The 23,248-nt window shown below is 46.7% G+C and overlaps 1 protein-coding gene across 1 annotated transcript in view; it reads left to right on the plus strand.

The window, feature by feature from the left end:
- Window positions 1–12,986: 12,986 nt before the first annotated feature.
- The window catches only part of QSOX1 (quiescin sulfhydryl oxidase 1), a 57,349-nt gene continuing 47,087 nt past the window's right edge, over window positions 12,987–23,248 (plus strand). Inside the window, exon 1 of the mRNA XM_083157173.1 lies at window positions 12,987–13,339. Within this exon, the coding sequence (XP_083013299.1) occupies window positions 13,093–13,339 (247 nt within the window). The 5' untranslated portion in view covers window positions 12,987–13,092. The remainder of the gene's footprint in view (window positions 13,340–23,248) is intronic.

Raw genomic sequence — 23,248 nt, forward strand, 5'->3', positions numbered from 1 at the left:
GTATTTTTTTTTTTCTGCACTACATACACACTACACACTACATACCCCCCTGGTTGAAATAAAGTTTGTACCCCCCCTACACTATACACGTGTTGAAACATTTCACTACCAGTAACACAAAAATAAAAATGGCATCCCAAATGTCATCCCAAATGTCATCCCAGTCATCCAGAAGAATGTATTCAGTGGAGGAGGCATATGCCATGCTTGCTTCTGACTCTGACACAGCCAGTGATGCAAGCGGGGAATTTGAAGGATTCGCCTTAAGCTCCTCTTCCTCCTCTGGTGATGAGGGACCCCCTCAAAGACGCCCCCGTAGAGCAGCTGAGACCCCCCCCCTAATAATTGATCTCGTATGGACCCCACCACCAGACAATTTTGAGCCCCAGGTTCCTGAGTTTTTGGCCATGCCAGGAATCCAATTTGATTCCACAGGTCTCAGAGAAATTGACTTTTTCAAAGTCTTTTTCTCTGATGATTTTATAAATTTAATGGTGGACCAAAGTAATTTATATGCCCAGCAGTTTATTGCCCAAAACCCCACGTCATCATTTGCTAGGTGGACCCCTGTAGATGCAGTAGAGATGATGACGTTTTGGGGTCTGGTGTTTCATATGGGCATAGTAAAAAAGCCAGAAATTAGGCAATATTGGAGTACAGATGTTCTGTACAGCACCCCATTTTACCGTATGGCCATGCCCCGGGCTCGATTTGAGACGATCCTTAAATTTTTGCATTACAACGATAATGCACAGTGCCCACCCAGAGATGATCCCACCTTTGACCGGCTATTCAAAGTCAGGCCGGTCATTGATCATTTCAGTGCCAAATTTGAAGAGATGTACATCCCAGATAAATTCATTTGCATAGACGAGTCCCTTATACATTTTAAAGGAAGGGTTAAATTCCGCCAGTATCTTCCCAGTAAGAGGGCAAGGTATGGCATAAAAATGTATAAGCTGTGTGAAAGCACCTCAGGGTACACTCACAGGTTTAGGGTATATGAAGGGAAGGATTCAAGAATTGAACCGCCAGAATGCCCCCCCTCCCTCGTAGGTGTTAGTGGAAAAATTGTCTGGGATTTAGTGCACCCCTTCCTGGATAAAGGTTATAACCTCTATGTGGATAACTTTTACACTAGCATCCCCCTGTTTAAGGCCCTTGGTTCAAGAGGTACAGCAGCTTGCGGTACTGTGCGCAAGAACCAAAGAGGCCTCCCAAAAACGCACATTGCCCAAGTAATGAGAAGGGGTGAAAGCAGGGGAATATGCACCGAAAATATGTTGTTGGTCAAATATAAGGACAAGAGGGATGTCCTTATACTGACAACAATTCACGGAGACAGTACCACCTCCGTCCCTGTACGAGGTACCAGTACCCACACCTCAAAACCTAATTGTATCCTGGATTACAATAGGTACATGGGCGGAGTGGATCTTTCAGATCAGGTACTGAAGCCGTACAGTGCCCTGCGGAAAACAAAAATCTGGTACAAGAAGCTGGCCGTGTATATCATCCAGATGGCACTGTATAACGCTTACGTGCTATTCCGTTCTACCGGCCAGAGAGGGACATTTATGCACTTTCAAGAGGAAGTCATAAAGGGCCTAGTATTTGGGAACCAGCAGGCAGAGGGCCCCAGTACTTCTAGTACTGGCCCCCGTATTGTACCAGGGCAGCATTTTCCGAACGAAATCCCCTCCACTGCAAGAAAGGGCAGGACACAAAAAAGGTGCAAAGTTTGCTATAAAAAGGGAATAAGAAAGGAAACTATTTTCCACTGTGAAACTTGCCCCGACAAACCCGGCCTATGTATAAAGGAGTGTTTTAAAATATACCACACATCTATGGATTATTAGGTTCATCATTTCACCGTGCTTCGGGGGTCTTGCTAATGCCACATAGCACCCACCAACATTCCACCAGAATCTGAGCTGCAAAATCCAAAAATCACTCCTTCCCTTCTGAGTCCTGCCATGCACCCAACTGGTACTTTTTGGTCACATATGAGGCATTGCCGTACTCGGGAGAAATTGGGGCACAGATTTTGGGGTGCTTTTTCTCCTTCATACCTTCTGAAAATGAAAAATTTTGAGCCAGAACTGCATTTTTGTGTAAAAAAATGTAATTTTTCATTTTCACTGCCCAGTTGTATCAAAATTGGTGAAACCCCTGGGGGTTTGAAATGTACACTATACCCCTAGATGAATTTCCTGAGGGGTGTAGTTTGCAAAATGGGGTCACTTGTGGGGGGGTTCCACTGTATTGGTGCTTTGGGGGTCTTGCTAATGCGACATAGCACCCACCATCATTCCACCAGAATTTGTGCTGCAAAATCCAAATATCACTCCTTCCCTTCTGAGTCCTGCCACTTTTTGGTCACACATGAGGCATTGCCGTACTCGGGAGAAATTGGGGCACATTTTGGGGTGCTTTGTCTCCTTCATTCCTTCTGAAAATGAAAAATTTTGAGCCAGAACTGCATTTTTGTGTAAAAAAATGTAATTTTTATTTTCACTCCCCACTTGTATCAAAATTGGTGAAACCCCTGGGGGTTTGAAATGTACACTATAACCCTAGATCAATTCCCTGAGGGGTGTAGTTTGCAAAATGGGGTGACTTGTGGGGGGGTTCCACTGTATTGGTGCAACATAGCACCCACCATTCATTCCACCAAAATCTGTGCTGCAAAATCCAAAAATCACTCCTTCCCTTCTGAGTCCTGCCATGCACCCAACTGGTATTTTTTGGTCACATGTGAGGCATTGCCGTACTCGGGAGAAATTGGGGCACAGATTTTGGGGTGCTTTTTCTCCTTCATACCTTCTGAAAATGAAAAATTTTGAGCCAGAACTGCATTTTTGTGTAAAAAAATGTAATTTTTCATTTTCACTGCCCACTTGTATCAAAATTGGTGAAACCCCTGGGGGTTTGAAATGTACACTATACCCCTAGATGAATTCCCTGAGGGGTGTAGTTTGCAAAATGGGGTCACTTGTGGGGGGGTTCCACTGTATTGGTGCTTGGGGGGTCTTGCTAATGCGACATAGCACCCACCAAAATTCCACCAGAATCTGAGCTGCAAAATCCAAAAATCACTCCTTCCCTTCTGAGTCCTGCCATGCACCCAACTGGTATTTTTTGGTCACATGTGAGGCATTGCCGTACTCGGGAGAAATTGGGGCACAGATTTTGGGGTGCTTTTTCTCCTTCATACCTTCTGAAAATGAAAAATTTTGAGCCAGAACTGCATTTTTGTGTAAAAAAATGTAATTTTTCATTTTCACTGCCCACTTGTATCAAAATTGGTGAAACCCCTGGGGGTTTGAAATGTACACTATACCCCTAGATGAATTCCCTGAGGGGTGTAGTTTGCAAAATGGGGTCACTTGTGGGGGGGTTCCACTGTATTGGTGCTTGGGGGGTCTTGCTAATGCGACATAGCACCCACCAAAATTCCACCAGAATCTGAGCTGCAAAATCCAAAAATCACTCCTTCCCTTCTGAGTCCTGCCATGCACCCAACTGGTATTTTTTGGTCACATGTGAGGCATTGCCGTACTCGGGAGAAATTGGGGCACAGATTTTGGGGTGCTTTTTCTCCTTCATACCTTCTGAAAATGAAAAATTTTGAGCCAGAACTGCATTTTTGTGTAAAAAAATGTAATTTTTCATTTTCACTGCCCAGTTGTATCAAAATTGGTGAAACCCCTGGGGGTTTGAAATGTACACTATACCCCTAGATGAATTCCCTGAGGGGTGTAGTTTGCAAAATGGGGTCACTTGTGGGGGGGTTCCACTGTATTGGTGCTTGGGGGGTCTTGCTAATGCGACATAGCACCCACCAAAATTCCACCAGAATCTGAGCTGCAAAATCCAAAAATCACTCCTTCCCTTCTGAGTCCTGCCATGCACCCAACTGGTATTTTTTGGTCACATGTGAGGCATTGCCGTACTCGGGAGAAATTGGGGCACAGATTTTGGGGTGCTTTTTCTCCTTCATACCTTCTGAAAATGAAAAATTTTGAGCCAGAACTGCATTTTTGTGTAAAAAAATGTAATTTTTCATTTTCACTGCCCACTTGTATCAAAATTGGTGAAACCCCTGGGGGTTTGAAATGTACACTATACCCCTAGATGAATTCCCTGAGGGGTGTAGTTTGCAAAATGGGGTCACTTGTGGGGGGGTTCCACTGTATTGGTGCTTGGGGGGTCTTGCTAATGCGACATAGCACCCACCAAAATTCCACCAGAATCTGAGCTGCAAAATCCAAAAATCACTCCTTCCCTTCTGAGTCCTGCCATGCACCCAACTGGTATTTTTTGGTCACATGTGAGGCATTGCCGTACTCGGGAGAAATTGGGGCACAGATTTTGGGGTGCTTTTTCTCCTTCATACCTTCTGAAAATGAAAAATTTTGAGCCAGAACTGCATTTTTGTGTAAAAAAATGTAATTTTTCATTTTCACTGCCCAGTTGTATCAAAATTGGTGAAACCCCTGGGGGTTTGAAATGTACACTATACCCCTAGATGAATTCCCTGAGGGGTGTAGTTTGCAAAATGGGGTCACTTGTGGGGGGGTTCCACTGTATTGGTGCTTGGGGGGTCTTGCTAATGCGACATAGCACCCACCAAAATTCCACCAGAATCTGAGCTGCAAAATCCAAAAATCACTCCTTCCCTTCTGAGTCCTGCCATGCACCCAACTGGTATTTTTTGGTCACATGTGAGGCATTGCCGTACTCGGGAGAAATTGGGGCACAGATTTTGGGGTGCTTTTTCTCCTACATACCTTCTGAAAATGAAAAATTTTGAGCCAGAACTGCATTTTTGTGTAAAAAAATGTAATTTTTCATTTTCACTGCCCACTTGTATCAAAATTGGTGAAACCCCTGGGGGTTTGAAATGTACACTATACCCCTAGATGAATTCCCTGAGGGGTGTAGTTTGCAAAATGGGGTCACTTGTGGGGGGGTTCCACTGTATTGGTGCTTGGGGGGTCTTGCTAATGCGACATAGCACCCACCAAAATTCCACCAGAATCTGAGCTGCAAAATCCAAAAATCACTCCTTCCCTTCTGAGTCCTGCCATGCACCCAACTGGTATTTTTTGGTCACATGTGAGGCATTGCCGTACTCGGGAGAAATTGGGGCACATATTTTGGGGTGCTTTTTCTCCTTCATACCTTCTGAAAATGAAAAATTTTGAGCCAGAACTGTATTTTTGTGTAAAAAAATGTAATTTTTCATTTTCACTGCCCACTTGTATCAAAATTGGTGAAACCCCTGGGGGTTTGAAATGTACACTATACCCCTAGATGAATTCCCTGAGGGGTGTACTTTGCAAAATGGGGTGACTTGTGGGGGGGTTCCACTGTATTGGTGCAACATAGCACCCACCATTCATTCCACCAAAATCTGTGCTGCAAAATCCAAAAATCACTTCTTCCCTTCTGAGTCCTGCCATGCACCCAACTGGTATTTTTTGGTCACATGTGAGGCATTGCCGTACTCGGGAGAAATTGGGGCACAGATTTTGGGGTGCTTTTTCTCCTTCATACCTTCTGAAAATGAAAAATTTTGAGCCAGAACTGCATTTTTGTGTAAAAAAATGTAATCTTTCATTTTCACTGCCCAGTTGTATCAAAATTGGTGAAACCCCTGGGGGTTTGAAATGTACACTATACCCCTAGATGAATTCCCTGAGGGGTGTAGTTTGCAAAATGGGGTCACTTGTGGGGGGGTTCCACTGTATTGGTGCTTGGGGGGTCTTGCTAATGCGACATAGCACCCACCAAAATTCCACCAGAATCTGAGCTGCAAAATCCAAAAATCACTCCTTCCCTTCTGAGTCCTGCCATGCACCCAACTGGTATTTTTTGGTCACATGTGAGGCATTGCCGTACTCGGGAGAAATTGGGGCACATATTTTGGGGTGCTTTTTCTCCTTCATACCTTCTGAAAATGAAAAATTTTGAGCCAGAACTGCATTTTTGTGTAAAAAAATGTAATTTTTCATTTTCACTGCCCACTTGTATCAAAATTGGTGAAACCCCTGGGGGTTTGAAATGTACACTATACCCCTAGATGAATTCCCTGAGGGGTGTACTTTGCAAAATGGGGTGACTTGTGGGGGGGTTCCTAACTTTTAGCATCTTATGGTGCCTAGAAACCTACATGGTGCCTAAAAAATAATCTCATAAAAAGGAGGCTCCAAAATCAAGTAGGTGCTCCTTCTATTATGAAGCCTGTGGTTTGGTCAACGTGCACACTAGGGCCACATATAGGATATTTATGAAAACAAAAGAATTGGGGGAATCAATTTTTAGTCACATTTATCTAGTAAAATGTACTGTGTTCCTTAGAAAAATGTATTAAAATTGCAAATCTGCAAAAAAAATGAAATTTTGAAATTTCACCTACACTTTGTTTTAATTCCTGTGAAACACCTAAAGGGTTAACAAACTTCCAAAATGCTGTTTTGAATACTGTGAGGGGTGCAGTTTTTGAAATGGTATCATTTATGGGGGTGTCTCACATACAAGTCCCTCAAAGTCACATCAGAACTGAACTGGTCCCTAAAAAAATCAGTGTTTGAAATTTTCTTGAAAATTTGAGAATTTGCTATTCATATTGTAAGCCTCCTAGTGTCCAAAAAAATTAAAAGAAAGTTGAAATAATGATGTCAACATAAAGTAGACATATGGTCTATGTTAGTTATTAACTATTTTGAGTGTTATGATTATTTGTCTCACAAGCAGAAAATTTAACATTTTGCAAATTGCAAAATTTTCCATTTTTTTACGACATTTTGGTATTTTTCACAAAAAAACACAGACTGTATCGACCCAAATTTACCACTAATTTGAAGTACAATGTGTCACGAAAAAACAATCTCAAAATCACTGGGATAAGTAAAAGCAAAAAAAAGTTATCCCCACTTAAGTGAGACATGTCAGATTTGAAAAAAAGGGCTCTGTCAGGAACGCAAAAACTGGCTCTGTCAGGAAGGGGTTAAACCCTTTATCAGTTTTGCACAATATTCATAAGAAGTGTGGGTGTACATACTGCAACTGAATGCAGAGTTTAATCAGTGTATACTGAGATCTCACCACCCATCGCCCTGCAATAGAAGATAATCATGCTGATTATATTATATACAGCATAATGGTGTGTCATGGGATTCATACATAATATGCAGGGAGGTTCCGCTGTATTAATTGAAAGTCATTTACTACTATTAACACGGGTTATGTCATGCAGTGACAGATAGTGTTGATTTTATTCGAGGCCATGGGTGGTTATAATACGGGTTATGGGTTAATTCAAACCTGATCGCACAGCCGCAAATGTGCGGCGGCCAGCAATCAGGTAGATGCCGCCCCTCTACAGTGAAATCCCACATCACAAATTTATGGGCATGCCATGCAAATGGATGTGTGCGCCTTGTGAACACCATCGCAGGCTCAGAAGAGCCGGAGGCACTTGGTGGCTGCAATGAATACAGTCAGAAATGTATATATACAAAGCCTACCGCTAGCCCTCTCCCCAGCACCTTCCCACCCGCAGCCTAACCCTGACCTCCCCTCCCACAGCCTAACACTAGCCCTGAGCGTGTGGTATGACACTCAGATAGTTGGGATTCTGATGGTCATTAAAACGACATCAGAATCCCGACTGTCAGTATTCCGACGGGGTGAGGGGGGGGAGTTATAACAACGCCTCCTACAGACTCGCTGTGCACACCACATATCCTACTCTCCTTCTATGGGGGTTGTGGGCCCCCACAATGGAGAATAGCCCCTGTCAGTCAGGACCCCGACTGTCGGACATTTGACAGTCGGGATTCTGTTGTCGGACTAATGACCATTGGAATCCTAACTGTCGGAGCATCATCCAGATTCCAGCACCCTGCCTAACCCTAACCTCCCCTACCGCAGCCTAACCCTCTCCCCAGTGCCCAACCCTAACTTCCCCGAGTATGGATCGTTTTGTCTACAGTACTTTGGTCAACAGTCATTAGGTTGACACTGTTGGGTCGACAGGGTTCTAGGTCGACATAGGTCAAGGTCGACAGGTGTTTAGGTCGACATGGGACAAGGTCGACATGGGTTTAGGTCGACATGTGCATTAGGTCGACATGGGTTTTTTCAGTTTTTTGACCAGAATGTCGACACAGTCGACATGGACACAGTTGGATGTGAACCACAGCCCCTCGCATTGCTCGCAATGCTTCGGGCACACTATTTTATTCTCCCACCACGCCCTAGTGCAGCGGTGGCCAACCCGCGGCTCCCGAGCCGCATGCGGCTCTTCTCTGCTTCATGTGCGGCTCGGGAGCTATAATCCCTTCATAGGATGCTCAGTGGCTTCCTCCTTTTGATGTGCGGCTCTGCAGCGCCGGGCTGTCATGTGTGGCGACGAGCCGCGGGCGACGTGAGCCAGCGCATGCGCAGTCACACTAGGAACAGTGTGCACGGCGCAATTTTATTACTGCGCAGTCGGCGTACGCATTCCTCTCTCTCCTTTTGGTTCTCCGTTTCCTTCTTCATCGCCCAGCCTCCTGCCAGCCTGAGCCCTTCTCGACTAATACAAGTAAAGTGTATGTTCAAAATATAATGCATATAATTATATAAGCTAGAGGTGTTTGTGTGTTCGGGGAGGGGAGAATATCCAGGGAGGGTGTTCTCTGCTTACCTGTTTTTTTTTGCTTTAGGTCAGGATATATATATATGTATGTATATATGTAAAGTCCCACGAACCGGCACTCCCCAATCAGCTTCCAAGTAATTTTCTTGCCCGGTGCCTTCCTTACTAGACCTCTCAGCCCACGTATATATAGCAGAATCAGGCGGCACTCACGGAGTTCTTTTAGTGAAAAAAATGCAAGTTTATTGCATGTTACAGACCCGACATTTTTCGAGCCACAAGGCCCGTCCTCAGGGATCAAAATACATAGTGCAACACACGTGATATATACTTAAAGGAAATCCCGCCACACAATTACATTAAAATACACCTCACCTGCGGGGTCCGGCGTCTCCCTATTCCCGTTGCCGCGGCACACGTTACCATGTTCCTGACGTCATCATAGGGTGCCTTCCGGGAATCTCCGTCCGGCTCATCCCCCTGACGTCATCACGCACGCCCGTGCAGTCGGCTCTGGAATCCGGAAGCGCCTCCTTCCCCGCTGTGGTGTGTTGTCATAGCAACATAAAACACATCTAAGATAAAAAATACATTGTGAATATAAGAGGCTTACAATAGCCGCCATTAAGAGACCCATTCGGTCATATGTGTGCACATCTAAAATATCAATAAAGTTAAAAAATGTTAAGGATGTTATAAACAAATAGTATCATACATATAGCGTGAGCCTCTATCAGATGCACCCGACAAATCTGCCTATGTGCCACCTGATAGTGCTCACCTTGGGGACAACAATACCATATCATTTATACATATATACATAATTTATAATAGTAGACAATGCATAATGGTATAGGCCGTGTTGCTCGTTTAACCCCTTGGGTGATAGAGTATCCAAGAGGAATATCCATCTAGCCTCAGCCTGCAGGAGCATTTTACTTCTATTCCCACCACGTATAGGGATCGGAATGTGATCAATAATTTATGTCCTAATACTGGCCACATTATGATTTTTTAACAGACAGTGTCTGGCCACCGGTTGGTCACTGTGCCCCGTGGTCACTGCCTGTCTAATGGCCAGTCTGTGGTTTGCCATACGTTCTTTGAATTGGCATTCTGTCTTGCCCACGTAGTAAAGACCACATGGGCAAGACAGAATATATACCACATAGCGGGTTGTACATGTCACAGGATGCCTAATGTGGAATTTCTTACCAGTGTATGGATGATTCACCGTATTGCCAATTAGCATAGAACTGCATGTTGTGCAGCCTATGCACTTATAGCATCCTGCTGGTCTGGAAAGGAAGTGTGTTGGTTTTTCTTTTTTAGTCATTTCAGTAATATCAACCTTGACCAGTAAATTGGCCAGGTTGCGCCCTCGTTTGTATGCGGGCATTAACCTAGTATTATTAAGGCTTTTAAGATTTTTATCTGTCTTAATAATTGGCCACAAAGATTTGACTTCTTTGGTGACTAATTCACTGCCCCCAGTATATTGTGTCACCCATGGTATCTTTTCCCCAGGGTCTTTCCTATTTGGTGTCCCTTGTAGTATGGTCTCTCTGGGAATAGCGAGGACTCTCAATTTTGTTCTTTCTAAATTTTCTCTTTTATATCCTCTTTCTTCAAATTTAGTTTGCATCACCTCCAGATCTTTTATGGTTTGCTCCTCACTACTCGTGATGCGTCTAACTCTCAACATCTGACAATACGGAAGACCCTGTTTTAAAGGGGTGGGGTGGCAGCTTTCAAATCTCAAGAGTGTGTTCCTGTCTGTCTTTTTCACAAACAATGCTGTTTCAATTTTGTTATCCTTAACTCTAATTTTTACATCAAGGAAGTTTACTTCTTGACGGCTAAGGATATATGTGAACTTGACAGGACTCAAACTCTCATTTTGAAGTTTAAACATTTCAGTTAGTTCACTTTCACTTCCCTTCCATATTATCAGCAAGTCATCAATAAAACGTGTATACAGTAAGATTTTGTCAGCATGCGGTCCTTGAAGGAACATTGCCTGATCTAATACATTCATATACGCATGTATGTATATATGTATATGTATATATATGTATGTGTGTGTGTATATATATATATATATATATATATATATATATATATGTGTGTATGTATGTATGTATGTATATATATATATATATATATATATATTCGCCAAGGGCTGGCACCAGTGGCGGGCAAGCCTGTGGTATCCTGTTATTATAAAGTAGTAGTTTAGTGCTGATCTCTGATCTCTGCCATGAACACTTCAGCAGCTGCTGTCCTGCTACTGATGATTAGCATGAGTACTTTGGGGAGGGGGGCCCTGCCTGTGCTCTGCTACCTCACTGTGCTGCATACGCTGCTACCCGGACACCATCTTGGGGACTTTGTAGGGTGCAGTAGGGCACCCGCTTGGTAACTGCCTGGCTGTGCCCTCGTTTTCTTTTTGCCAAAGTCATGTTCCTACAAATGTCATTCTAAGCCACAACCCATTTAAAATGGGGCGTGGCCTTCTGGGGGCTAGGCCACGCCCATTTTTGAATGGTTGCGGCTCTTTGTCTTAACAGAAATTTTTTGGGGGCTCTTTGTCTCAGATGGGTTGGCCACCCCTGCCCTAGTGGATGGTAGGGCATGAAATACCGCCTGTCGGCACATATCGGTTCACAAAACAGTGAAAAAACCCATGTTGACCTAACAACCTGTCAACCTAACGCATATGTCGACCTAAACCCATGTCGACATTGTCCCATGTCGACATAAACACCTGTTGACCTTGGCCCATGTCGACCTAGAACCCTGTTGACCTTCTCCCTGTCGACCCAATGGTGTCGACCTAATGACTGTCAACCAAGTGTGGTCGACAATGCGACCGTATGCCAACTTCCCCTACCACAGCCTAACACTAACCCTCTCCCCAATGCCTAACCCTAACCTCCCCTACCGCAGCCTAACCCTAACCTCCCCTACCGCAGCCTAACCCTAACCTCCCCTACCGCAGCCTAACCCTAACCTCCCCTACCGCAGCCTAACCCTAACCTCCCCTCCGCAGCCTAACCCTAACCTCCTCTACCGCAGCCTAACCCTACCCTCCCCTACCGCAGCCTAACCCTAACCTCCCCTACCGCAGCCTAACCCTAACCTCCCCTACCGCAGCCTAACCCTAACCTCCCCTACCGCAGCCTAACCCTTACCCTCTTCTCAGTGCCTACCCCTATATCTATCCTCAGTGCCTATCCCTCTTCCCAGGGCCTAATCCTAACCTCCTACCGCAGCATTACCCTATCCCTCTCCCTGATGCCTAACCCTCTTCATATGCTATAACTTTTGGCACAACAACTTCAGGGGACACTTTGGGGGGAAATTTAAATGTTGAGCATCATCCCGGCACCCATGGGCGGCTGCTGGTGGTATTCAAAATGTTACTACCGATGGGCGCACACATCTTTTCAGCTCACAACCCCCAGGGGTAGCAACCTAAAAGATGAGAAAAGTCACCTGTTTGGGCATCCAAAAGGATTTTTTCTCAACGTGCTGATTAGTTTAATGGGCGTCAAATGCGTGATGAAATTCACCATTTGAATATTGCCCTGTGATCTCCCGTCACTTAAAACAGGAGATCAGGCGCCCTATGTATTCATAATGGAAGTCCCCACTAACACGTCCTCCACCCAATCCCCCTTCCCACTACCATACTACCCCTATTGACAGTGTCCCCCCTTTATTTTTTTTCTGGATCCGCCCTGCTGACTGTTGTTGCTTGGGCAGGCATTTTCCCCTGTCAATCCCAGCATTGTCCCTGACACTCCTAGCATTTTTCTTGGCATTCCCATGAAACAGCTGGTTACCACCACCAGGGGATGTGGTGCAATTTTTAGTGTCCATATCAACTGTGTCGACGTCGGGATAAAAAAAAAGTGAAAAAAACATGTCGACCTTTTGACTGTCGACCTAGCCCATGTCAAGTCAACTTAATGACATGTCGACTTAAGCCAATGTCAATGTCCACCTTGGGTCATGTCGACCTTCAGTGGTCAACCCAATGCATGTCGACCTTAGTGCTGTCGACCCCATGACCCATATACAGATAGTATATAAATTACACAAGGAGTTTCCACTCACTGTATTCACTAGTCTATTGGCTATAATTGTTACTGCTGAGACATGTAAGGAGAGCAGTCAGTAATGTATGTCTCTCCCCCACACATATGTATGTCTCATAAGAGAGCAGTCAGCGTGTCTCTCCCCTGTACATATGTCTCATACGGAGAGCAGTCAGTATGTCTCTCCCCTATACAGAATGATGTATGTCTCATAGGAGAGCAGTCAGTCAGTGTCTCCCTCCACTGTCGGGCTCCTGCCTTCCGGGCCATGTGGGCAGGACCAGCGTCTCCTCCACCCCTGGGATGTCGGCGCTGTCTCCCTGGGAATAGTCAGAGCTGATGGCGATGATGCCGGTCCCGGTGTGGCTGTGTGTCTCCGGGGTTCTCCTGGGTATACTGTCCGCCGCAGCCCCGGGCCAGGCTCACATGTTCGTTGACACTGATCCCCTGGTGTCCCTGGCGAGTGGGGCCAGTCAGCTGCTGCTCAACTCCTCCAGCTCCTGGGTCAGCCTGTTCTTCGCCAGCTGGTGCGGCCACTGCAAGAGGTTCAAGCCGGACTGGATGCAGCTGGCGCACGATGTGAAGGGTGAGAGCAGACATCTGGGACATGTGTGTGACATGTGTGTGCAAACGCTGTGCTGTGTGGTGTGCTCGCACCAGTGCACCCTGCGGGGTATCTGTGCCTCTGCTACATAGCGTTCATGGGTGTTATTTTACACATACCTAGCTACTGTCACCCATGCTGTGCTGCTTATGTATGGATGTGTGCTGAGCTTCAGAAAGTGATAGCGGAGAGTGATAAACTACCAGACCATCAGCCCCTAACTGTCACCAGTGGCGGATTCAGGGGGGGGGCACCCGGGCACGTGCCCCCCCTGTCATTAATTTTGTAGCTGAGGACCAGGGCTTTCCAACGAGCCCAGCCCCGTGTCTCTAGCCTCCCGGGAACCGGAGATATCGCCTGGCAAAGCTGTAACTTTTTTTCCCCATAGGATAATATGGGACCCGTCAATTCCGACCCCCCCACCCGGTTCCGGCGGCTGCCAGCTCCCCCCCTGGCATCGAAGAAGCTTGTAGTTGATCTCATTCCATTCCAAATCGCTGGGCCTTCAATATGATACCAGGCTGGTCCATGTCGGTCAATCAGTTTCAGAGATATTGCATGTAAACCAATTTTTTTATTTTTGAAATGTAATTTCATGGCTGTTCATGTTCTTTGAGGGCAGATTACTCTGGAACCAAACGTTCCAGTTTCACTGGACCAAAATCATTCAAAGCCCACTCAAAAGTTCTTCAATATGATATTTGTCTCATGTAAATGGGTCAGTTGGTTCCGAAGATATAGCCGGTTAAATTAGATAACTGGTTAAAGGGGGGAAGGGGTGGTTTTCTCTCCCCCTCACACCAGAAAATGCAGGGACTAGGCTGGTGTAAAAGGGGCCAACCTGGGAATGCATTTTCTGGTGTAAAAGGGGTATTTTTTCAAATAGCGGGGACCTGCAGTGCTCTAAATACAGCCAGGCTCTGCCACTGTCAGTGGCTGTCACTTCTGCCTGGCGGCAGCTGTCCCCGTTTACCGCGAGCATGTATTCCCCCTTGGCAATGAGCATGTAATCCCACATGGCAACAAGCATGGAACCTCTGGCAATGAGCATGGAACCCTTGGCAATGAGCATGTAGATAAGCAGCACTTATGTAGCATAATTTTTAATAGGCATTATGGTGTTTGGCATAATACATAATGGACATAATAGCCTGTAACTTCACGTGTAATGGACATTATGGTGTAAATGTTTAATGCGCGCCTTTGGCGCACAATGTCCCTGTTTATGAAGCGTATTGTGAATTTTGGCTTAATCTGTGTGGCATTATGTGAATTCTGGCTCAATCCATGTGGCATTATGCGAAATTTGTCTTAATCCATTTGGCATTATGTGAATTTTGTCTCAATCCCTGTGGCATTATGTAAATTCTAGCTCAATCCGTGTGGCATTATGTGAATTTTGGCTTATTTCATTTGGCATCATGTGTAAGGGGCAAGTATAATGGGGTGTAGTATTTTGTTGCATAATGTGTAGAAGTTGTATATGGTGTTGTACACTACACTCAAGGACACGCCCCCTGTTGAGTGGCCACACCCCCTTTTCTGGAGCGCGCCTTCGGCGTGCGCACAATTACATCCTTCACATTTGTCGCCATGGTGGGCCTGCGTACTTTAACTGCCAGGACCTATTTTTAGTCCCATTCCCACCCTCTCTCTGCCGCTCTCTTAGCATGTATACTGGCACCACTAACACTGCCCCTCCCCCACCTAAACCCTCTTTTATCATGGTGCCCCCCCTGTCATTTTATCCTGGATCCGCCCCTGACTGTCACATTACAGATTGGTCAGTTAGGGGCTGGTAGCTTCTCACTCTCCACTTGACATCTTTTTGAAGCTTAGTTCATCTGGCCCCATTGTGCTTACTGTATGACCCATGTAGTGTATATATAACTTTGTGGGAACTATGTAAAAACCGGACCCGGACTAGACCCCGGACCACCGTACCGGACATCAAAATCTGCAGTCCGGAGCTTGTAGTGTCTGGTCCGTTGGGGTGTCCCGTCCGGGGGTGTGCCTTGTTGGGGGGGGGGGGGGGGGTCCCTGTAATAGCTTTCACCAGGGACATGGAGAAGGGGAGATTACAGCCTCCCCATTCGGTCCGGACCGTTCATGTTTTTGCTACATGCCCGGGCCATACAGGGAGGCTTTATTCTCCCTGGTAACAGGTGTCACCTATGCCCCCCCCCGGACAGGACATCCCCGGACAGGACAACCCCGGACCGGACGCTACAAGCTCCAAAATGCAGAGTTTGATGTCTGGTCAGGCGGTCCGGGGGTCTTGTCCTGGTCCGGTTTTTACCCACACCCAACTTTGTGTTCCCATGAAGGGTGACCCTCCATAGGACAATGGGTGCCAGACGCGGTCCAGACAGTCGGGATCCTGACGGTCATTTACCCGACGTCGGGATCCCGACTGTCAGAAACCTATACCACACCCATACTGCTATTGGCTTTTTTCCTATGTTGTGACAGAGGCAGCAATCATGACCAATGTTCCTTCTAATGTTACGAAGGCGGAGTGCGGCAAAAGATATTGGCTGTGCAACTTTGGAAGGAAATTTTAAATTTTTGTGCGTTACTTACATATATAACTGGAAAACAATGTTCAGCATTTGTGTTAACTTTACTTTAAAATTATATTAAACATTCAAAACATTTAAACATTCAAAACACAACACACAATGGGGCGAGATTCACCAAGCTGAAAATGCAGTAAAAACCCCGTTTTTGTTTTTTTTACCGCATTTCCATATGCAGCAAAGCCCCACAGCCGGGGTTTCGCTGCGGGGGTTACGCCAGTTCTAGATGGGCTTCCCTTTGCGTCCCCCGCCGCCCCGCGCGCCCCCCGCCAATCAGCGCCGCACCCCCCTCACCTGTGTCCGGGCAGCCTCCTGCTGTGCTGCCCGGACCAGTGATCTCCTCCTCCCTGCACCTCTTCTGAGTGCAGGGAGGAGGAAATGGAGCACCCAGTCAGCGGGTAAGGGTGCAGGGAGGGAGGGGGGAACCCGCTGCACATCACCGGCCTTCGCCTTGATGTTAATAATCACATATGTTAGTGCATATGTGATTATTAACAATGCGAATGCCGGCGATGTGCTGCGGGGGTTATTAGTGAATCCCGCCCAATGTAGTTAATGGGTGAAACACATTTATTGAGTCCACAACTGCAAAAAGGGGACAACTGCTGCTTTGTGTGCTCTGTTGTAATGTCTGTGCGCGCGCGCTGGTTGTGTGTGTGCACACGCGCACAGCTTAGAGGGAACACTGATCATGACACTATTATGTAACCAGTTGGAAGTGCATCTCTTCCGTCATGCTGTGGCAGCTGCTGTGTATTGGGATAGGTTACACTACAGTGATGAATGTATAATAATGTTTTAGGTAATTTTGAATGAAGATATTCAGCTAAAAGGTGCTAACCCATCCATTGGCTGGGATTACTGGGCAAATGACCAACCTCACAGGGTCTGCAAGCATTGGTATCAGCACCATCACTGTAGACCAGAAAGACAGAGTGATCTATATAAAATGTTATAAGGCTTATTAAGCGCTTCAATGGCCAGTTGCCTCTGAAGCAGTGTGGTCATCTCTTTTGTTTGCAATGTAAATGTTCCATTTGAGTGTTGGTAAAATGGTCACATGGTACACCCACATCTCATGCACTGATGTTGGATATTGCCAAGTCTAATCACTTTGGTGTGGTACCTTTCATAATGCAAATTGGACTTGGCAGTTTTTTCTCTGTGATAAAGCAATAAGTAGCCTGATAATGCGCAGCAATCTGGCACATGTGCATTGGAGGAAATGTGTAATACGTCTGTATGGCCTTCAGTTGTGTAGACCATTGGTTTCTAAAATGTGTGCCTAAGCACCCTCGGATGCCACAAGGCTCTTGCAGGGGTGCTTCGGTTTACTGGTCCAGGACCAAATCAAATTTTTTAAATTCATGGGCAAATTCAGTGCTAACTGCTGCCAATCAGAAACATAACTGTACACCCCCACATAACTGTACACCCCCACATAACTGTACACCCCCACATAACTATGTACCCCCACATAACTATGTACCCCCACATAACTGTACACCCCCACATAACTGTGCACCCCCACATAACTGGCTCAAAGGATAACAAGTAGGCACAATTTAATCCTAGGGGTGCCATGAATAAAATGCTGATACTTTAGGGTGGATTGGTTCAAGAAGTTTGGAAACCACTGGGGTAGACACCAAGGGGCTGACCAGGACCGGTGCTAGGGTGTCCGGCGCCCTCCTGCAAACCATACATTTTGTGCCCTTTCACATTGCCATTGCAACAAGCTGCAGCCCGATTGTGGGAGCATATGCAACATGCGATCCTATGGAGGATCTCGGGTGCATGTACATGTATGCATACACCATCTCAGTGCTGTGTCCGCAAAATGTTGCAGGCACCAAAGGTGCCCATACACGCTGTGGGAATCACGTTATGGGCTAGATCGCATCGCACGGCATGCATGCAAAGTGTGTGCGATGCGATCCGAAAGCAGTACAAAAAGTATGTGCAGCACTCGTGACTGAGAGGGAAAGGTGAGAGAAGGAGGAGATGGAAGAAGAGGGGAGGAGATAGAGGGGGCGGAGTGTTGAGGACTGGCAGTGGCACTGGCACAGCACACTGAGAAGAGGGAAGGAAGGGGAGGCGGCGCTGCTGCCTGGTCGACAGTTGACAGGTGCAGGGAGCAATGGGTAGGGGGCGGATCCGGACATGACATGTCATCCAGACCTTCACAGACAGCGCTACATGCCTCAGCGCAAGTGTCCGTGAGGAAGAGGGGGCAGGTCGCAGGAGGAGGACAGTGTGTGCACGGTGCAGGGAGCTGCTCAGCCTCTCCATTACTGCCACCCGCTGTCAGACAGGCGCTGCAGGTGGCGTGAAGGAGGCAGTGAGGGCAGAGGCAGCTTTAGCAGGGAGGGACACAGCGCCTTTTCAGCATGGCGCCTCCCTGCTTTGCAGGAGCTGCTGAGTGGGTAGCGCCGGAATGTTTGAGCGGCTTTCAGCTCAAAGCCGCCCAGTGTGCATGGTCCGGTGATGAGTGGTGGAGCGTGGTAATACCAGATGTGTGGCTTTGAGGACGGCTTTGCATAGATCTGCACTATGCAAAGCCGCCCCCCCCCCCCTCCATCGGCACCGGGCAGGGGGAAAGCCGCTCAGTGTGTATGCACTGAGCAGCTTTCCCTGCAGCGGTGATTGTCATCATCGCTGTCCATACACGCTGGGCATAGTCGCCCAGTGTGTATGGACCTTTAGAGCTAGATGTATCAAGTTGGCTGCAGCCTATATATTTAACCGTGGCCGATATTGTCGATACACCCTGAATGGTATTTGCCGTCGATACCCTTCAGTGATGTCACCGGTACCCGCCGAACATGCGGGTCGTTTGATTGACCGGCATGTTAGGTAGATCTCATTCCTTGTTAATGATGCGCGGGAGCGTACATCGTTACCGATATTGAGTGTCCACACTAGGCCATACTGTGGACAATATCACTCAGAAGCCCCTTTGTGTATGGTGCTCTAAAGTGGAGATTGATAAACACCCAGGTAATTGGTTTATAACTGCCATTTTTCAAACCCAGTCTTTAACACGGCAGTTTGGAGCTGGTTGTTTATCACTCCCCACATTATCACTTTTTGAAGCTTGATACATCTGTCCCTAAGTCGCAAGTAAAGTGCATGGAACAGCGCCCTGTTTGTGTACAGTACATCCGTGAAGCCAAATGTGCCAGAACAGAGAAGCCCGATTTTAGTTCCCATATATGCTGTAATAACAATTAGTGTGTCCTTATATGCCAGTCATCAGTTGCATCACCGGTCGCACCATTCACTTCTACCAGGCACTATAGCTGGTACCATTTCTGTGTCAGACCATGATCTTGCATCTGGGAATGTAGCTTAACAGTTTTAGGCAAAGTCAGACTTTCTCTGAGGGTGCATGTTTTCTAGAAATCACTGCTTCCTATTTTCAGTTATTTAATTGAATATCAAATCCCGCAGCTCTGGTAAAAAACTCAACACCACAGGGTTTTTTAAACTGCTCACTGACAATAGATTTCCCCCGTATGTGGGAAGTTGCTCTTGAAAATTGAATCTGTTATGGAATCTATACTACTTCTACTGGGTCTGATTTATGTTTGTAGGTAAAGCAAAAAAACAAAAAGTAACTGGGCAGAACCATGCTGCACCGCAGGTGGGGCAGATGTAACATGTGCAGAGAGAGTTATATTTGGGTGAGGTGTGGTCAAATAAAAATCGTCTAAATTGCAGTGTAAAAATAAAGCTGTCTGATGGGCCTTATACATGGGGCTGTGTGCTGAGCAACCTGAGTGTTCTGAACGATGTAGCATTGCTGAGAACGCTCTCCCTACTCACGGGTGTGGGACAAGGGGTCTACACCAAAAAGGTTGACATGCAAAAAGGTCGATATTCAAATAGGTCGACACAAGCATCAGGTCAACATGGGGAAGGTTGAAAGTCAAAAGGTCGACATGGGTTTAAAAAAAAAAAATTGTTAAAAATATCAACATTGTCAACATGGACACTAAAACGTAGCACCGCGTCCCCGCGCATGGCTCGCTACTCTCGCCATGCTTCGGGCACACTATTTTATTCTCCCACCATGCCCTAGTGGATGGTAGGGCTTGAAATACCGCCTGTCGGCAGATGTTGGCTCCAAAAAAAGTGAACAACCCCATGTCAACCTTTTGACTGTCAACCTTCCCCATGTTGACCTGATGCTTGTGTCGACCTTTTTGCATCTCAACCTTCTTGTTTGACGACCTAATGGTGTCGACCTAATGGTTGGCGACCTATTTGGTGTAGACCCGTTGTCCGGATACCCTACACACACCGGTAAGTGTGTAGAGCCCATAACATGTGTGGACTACTTTTCAAAAGTGGCCAATATTTACACTATAATATAAATGTACAGAATTCTCTACTCTTCATGGCAACATGGTTTGTTTCAGTTACAGTTACTGTACTTTTTTTTGCTATACAAATATGAATCAGGCCCACTGTGAGGAAAGGCCTGTGACTATGGACAGAATTCAGTGGCTGCAGGCCCCCAGGTTAAATCAGCCACTGCAGTGAAGCCAGATACAGGGGGAGATTCTCTAAGAATCTCCGCCCCCCTTCGCCGCCCATCGCATACTTAATTATCGCATATGTTGTAACATATGCGATAATTAAGGCAAAGGACAGCTCTTGCGTTAAGAGCTGTCCTTTGCGGTGGGAGTCGCCGGGTCCCAGCAGGTCCCGGCGGCTCCCCCCTCCCTCACACACCCGGCGCTGCTGCTGCTGTGCCGGGCTCTCCTCCTCCCTGCACCCGGAAGAGGATCAGTGCAGGGAGGAGGTCACAGGTCCGGGCAGCACAGCGCTGTGCTGCCCGGACACAGGTGAGGGGGTGATGCGGGGCGGCGGAGGGATGCGGTAGAAGCCCATTGGCTTCTATGGGGCATCGCCAGATTTTTCTGGCGATGCCCCCCGCCGCGTTAACCCAAAATGCGGTAAAAACCCAGATAACGGGGTTTTTACCGCATTTCTTGTTTAGAGAATCTCCCCCCACAGTCTGTGAGGCTGCACTGGCTTCACTGTGACAAACAGTGACTTCCTATTGGAAGTCCAACCTGCCAGTCACAAAGGCAGTCCCATTGGGAGGTGTTTCCTTCCTCCTGGATGCCTCTCTATGAGCTGCCATGCGGCAGCCCATAAAAACCGGAGTCTGCGCATGCGCAATACCCACGTCTGTACTTCTCATGTGCTGGTCCCGGTGCCTGCACTGGGACTGCGATTTCCCTTCTATGGGCTGTTGCTGAAACAGCCCATAGAAGCTGGCCGCATGCACAGTTAAGAGGTCACTACTGCACATGCTCCAGTCCTGGCGCCTGTCATCATAGTACAGGCGTTGAGAACGCAGGACCAGGAGGAGTGGCAGCAGGGGGGTTGCTGGCATCGTGGCCAGCAGCAGCCCCCTCCTGCAAAAGGTACCAGTCACCACTGACAGAATTGCATCTGTAAACTTATTAAAGAACAGTGACTCACTTGCAGCTTATACCCCTTTTATATCAAAGCAATTTTTGAGGGTTATTACCAGGTCTATCCGGATTGGGCCTCAGTGTAAATGGCCCCTAAAAATATCCTGGGTTTAAAGAACCAGCAATCCACCCGAAAAATGCTGTGGGTTTAACACGGGTAAATGATTTGTCTGTCCCGGGACCCATTTACAGCAATAGGAAAGCCCACAACTCCAAACCGCAGCATCCTGCAGTAAATAGATGCTCTGCGCATGAGTGCGGCATCTATTCACCGCACAGGCTGGGTCAGCGCAGCAGTAGCTTTCCCCAGTGCTAGGCTTGCCCCCCCCCCCCCCCCAGCATGACGTAGGTGCAGGGAGTAAAGACATAAACATTTAAATTATTAGAACAGGTGGCACTGAAGCCCAAGTTGTCTTTTCATGTACATGATATTGTGGCAAGTATTCATTTGCACTATGGAGTATCAGTATTTACATTTTTGGGTTGTACCTTCAAATATTCAGTGTCCCTAGATATAACTCCCAGATGTACTATGAAGGGAATGGATTACAGCAGATATCTTCCATGGTCGATATAGTCTCATCCTAATATGCAGCCACTATAGGTTTCTATGGGGCTACTGGGCTTTATTCTAGTTCACTCTTTCTGACAAAATCCTTCTTAGATGGACAAAACCATGTGCACCGCAGGGAGGCAGATGTAAAATGTGCAGAGAGAATTAGATTTGGGTGAGTTATTGTTTCTGTGCAGGGTAAATACTGTCTGCTTTATTTTTACTCTGCAACATAGATCTCACTTTGAAGTAAAACCCCATCCAAATCTAATTCTCTCTGCACAAGTAACATCTGCCCCACCTGCAGTGCACATGGTTTTGTCAGAAAGAGTGAACTAGAATAAGGCCCACTGTATTTACCAAGCTCCAAAACATATACGTGGGTTGGGGGTTGGGAACAATATGGTGCTTCACTCAACCAAACCACAGCAGCTTTCCCACATGTGTAATGTGTACATGACAGCTGGGAGCCAGTGTGCCAGGGCAGGCTAGGGTGGGAGGACACAGCCCCCACAGCCGGCATACCTACTCTGAACGGTGCAAAGATGGGAAAAGATCTGTTTTCACTGTAGGAGAGTGATTTAAGGGCTTTTCACTACTACGTTAATAGACCCCAAAAAGTTTCCGACAGTCGAAAAAATTGTGGATCGGTGAAAATGGCTGCTGACAAATTTTTGTGCTGTCCAAAGCCAGCTGGGAGCGAATTAGACGCACAGAGGCGGGGGGAGACGGATGGACGGACGGCAGGCCAATGTAAGAAACAAAATAAAAACCATACAAATGAGAGACATTGTCTACTCCTTATCGATATATGCCCATGTGCAGGTCTGATGTGTTGACTCCTTCGGCAACTTGCTTAGATGAGGTGTTCGCATGGTAAAAGGGGGGGGGTGCAGATTGAGGCAGGCAGGGAGCGTTCGTATGGGTGCACCCAAGAAAATGCTGGGTGTCACCATGCAAGGGCAGGCTGGGCAGCTGCCTGCCAGGGGTGGGAAGCTGACATCACAGGACGTCAGCCACCTGCCCCGTTCTTGGACCGGACAGCTCAAATATAGGTCAGCCAAGATTTAAATTGCGAACCTGAATTGGGCCTATTGTTCCTGTGAGTTTTATGAGGTAAAACTGTTGTTGTTTTCTTGTTTTTGTATTTTTCCTTCTGTTAGAAATATAAATCGTGTAGTGTATTAAGCTGCCGTTTTCTCTTTCAAAAGTCTGACATGAAAGATGAAATGTGTTGATCTGTAGCAGAGGAAATTATTTCTTCAGG

The sequence above is a fragment of the Crinia signifera genome, chromosome 8 (genome assembly GCF_055691185.1).
Source record: "Crinia signifera chromosome 8, ASM5569118v1, whole genome shotgun sequence".
Classification (NCBI taxonomy): Eukaryota; Metazoa; Chordata; class Amphibia; order Anura; family Myobatrachidae; genus Crinia; species Crinia signifera.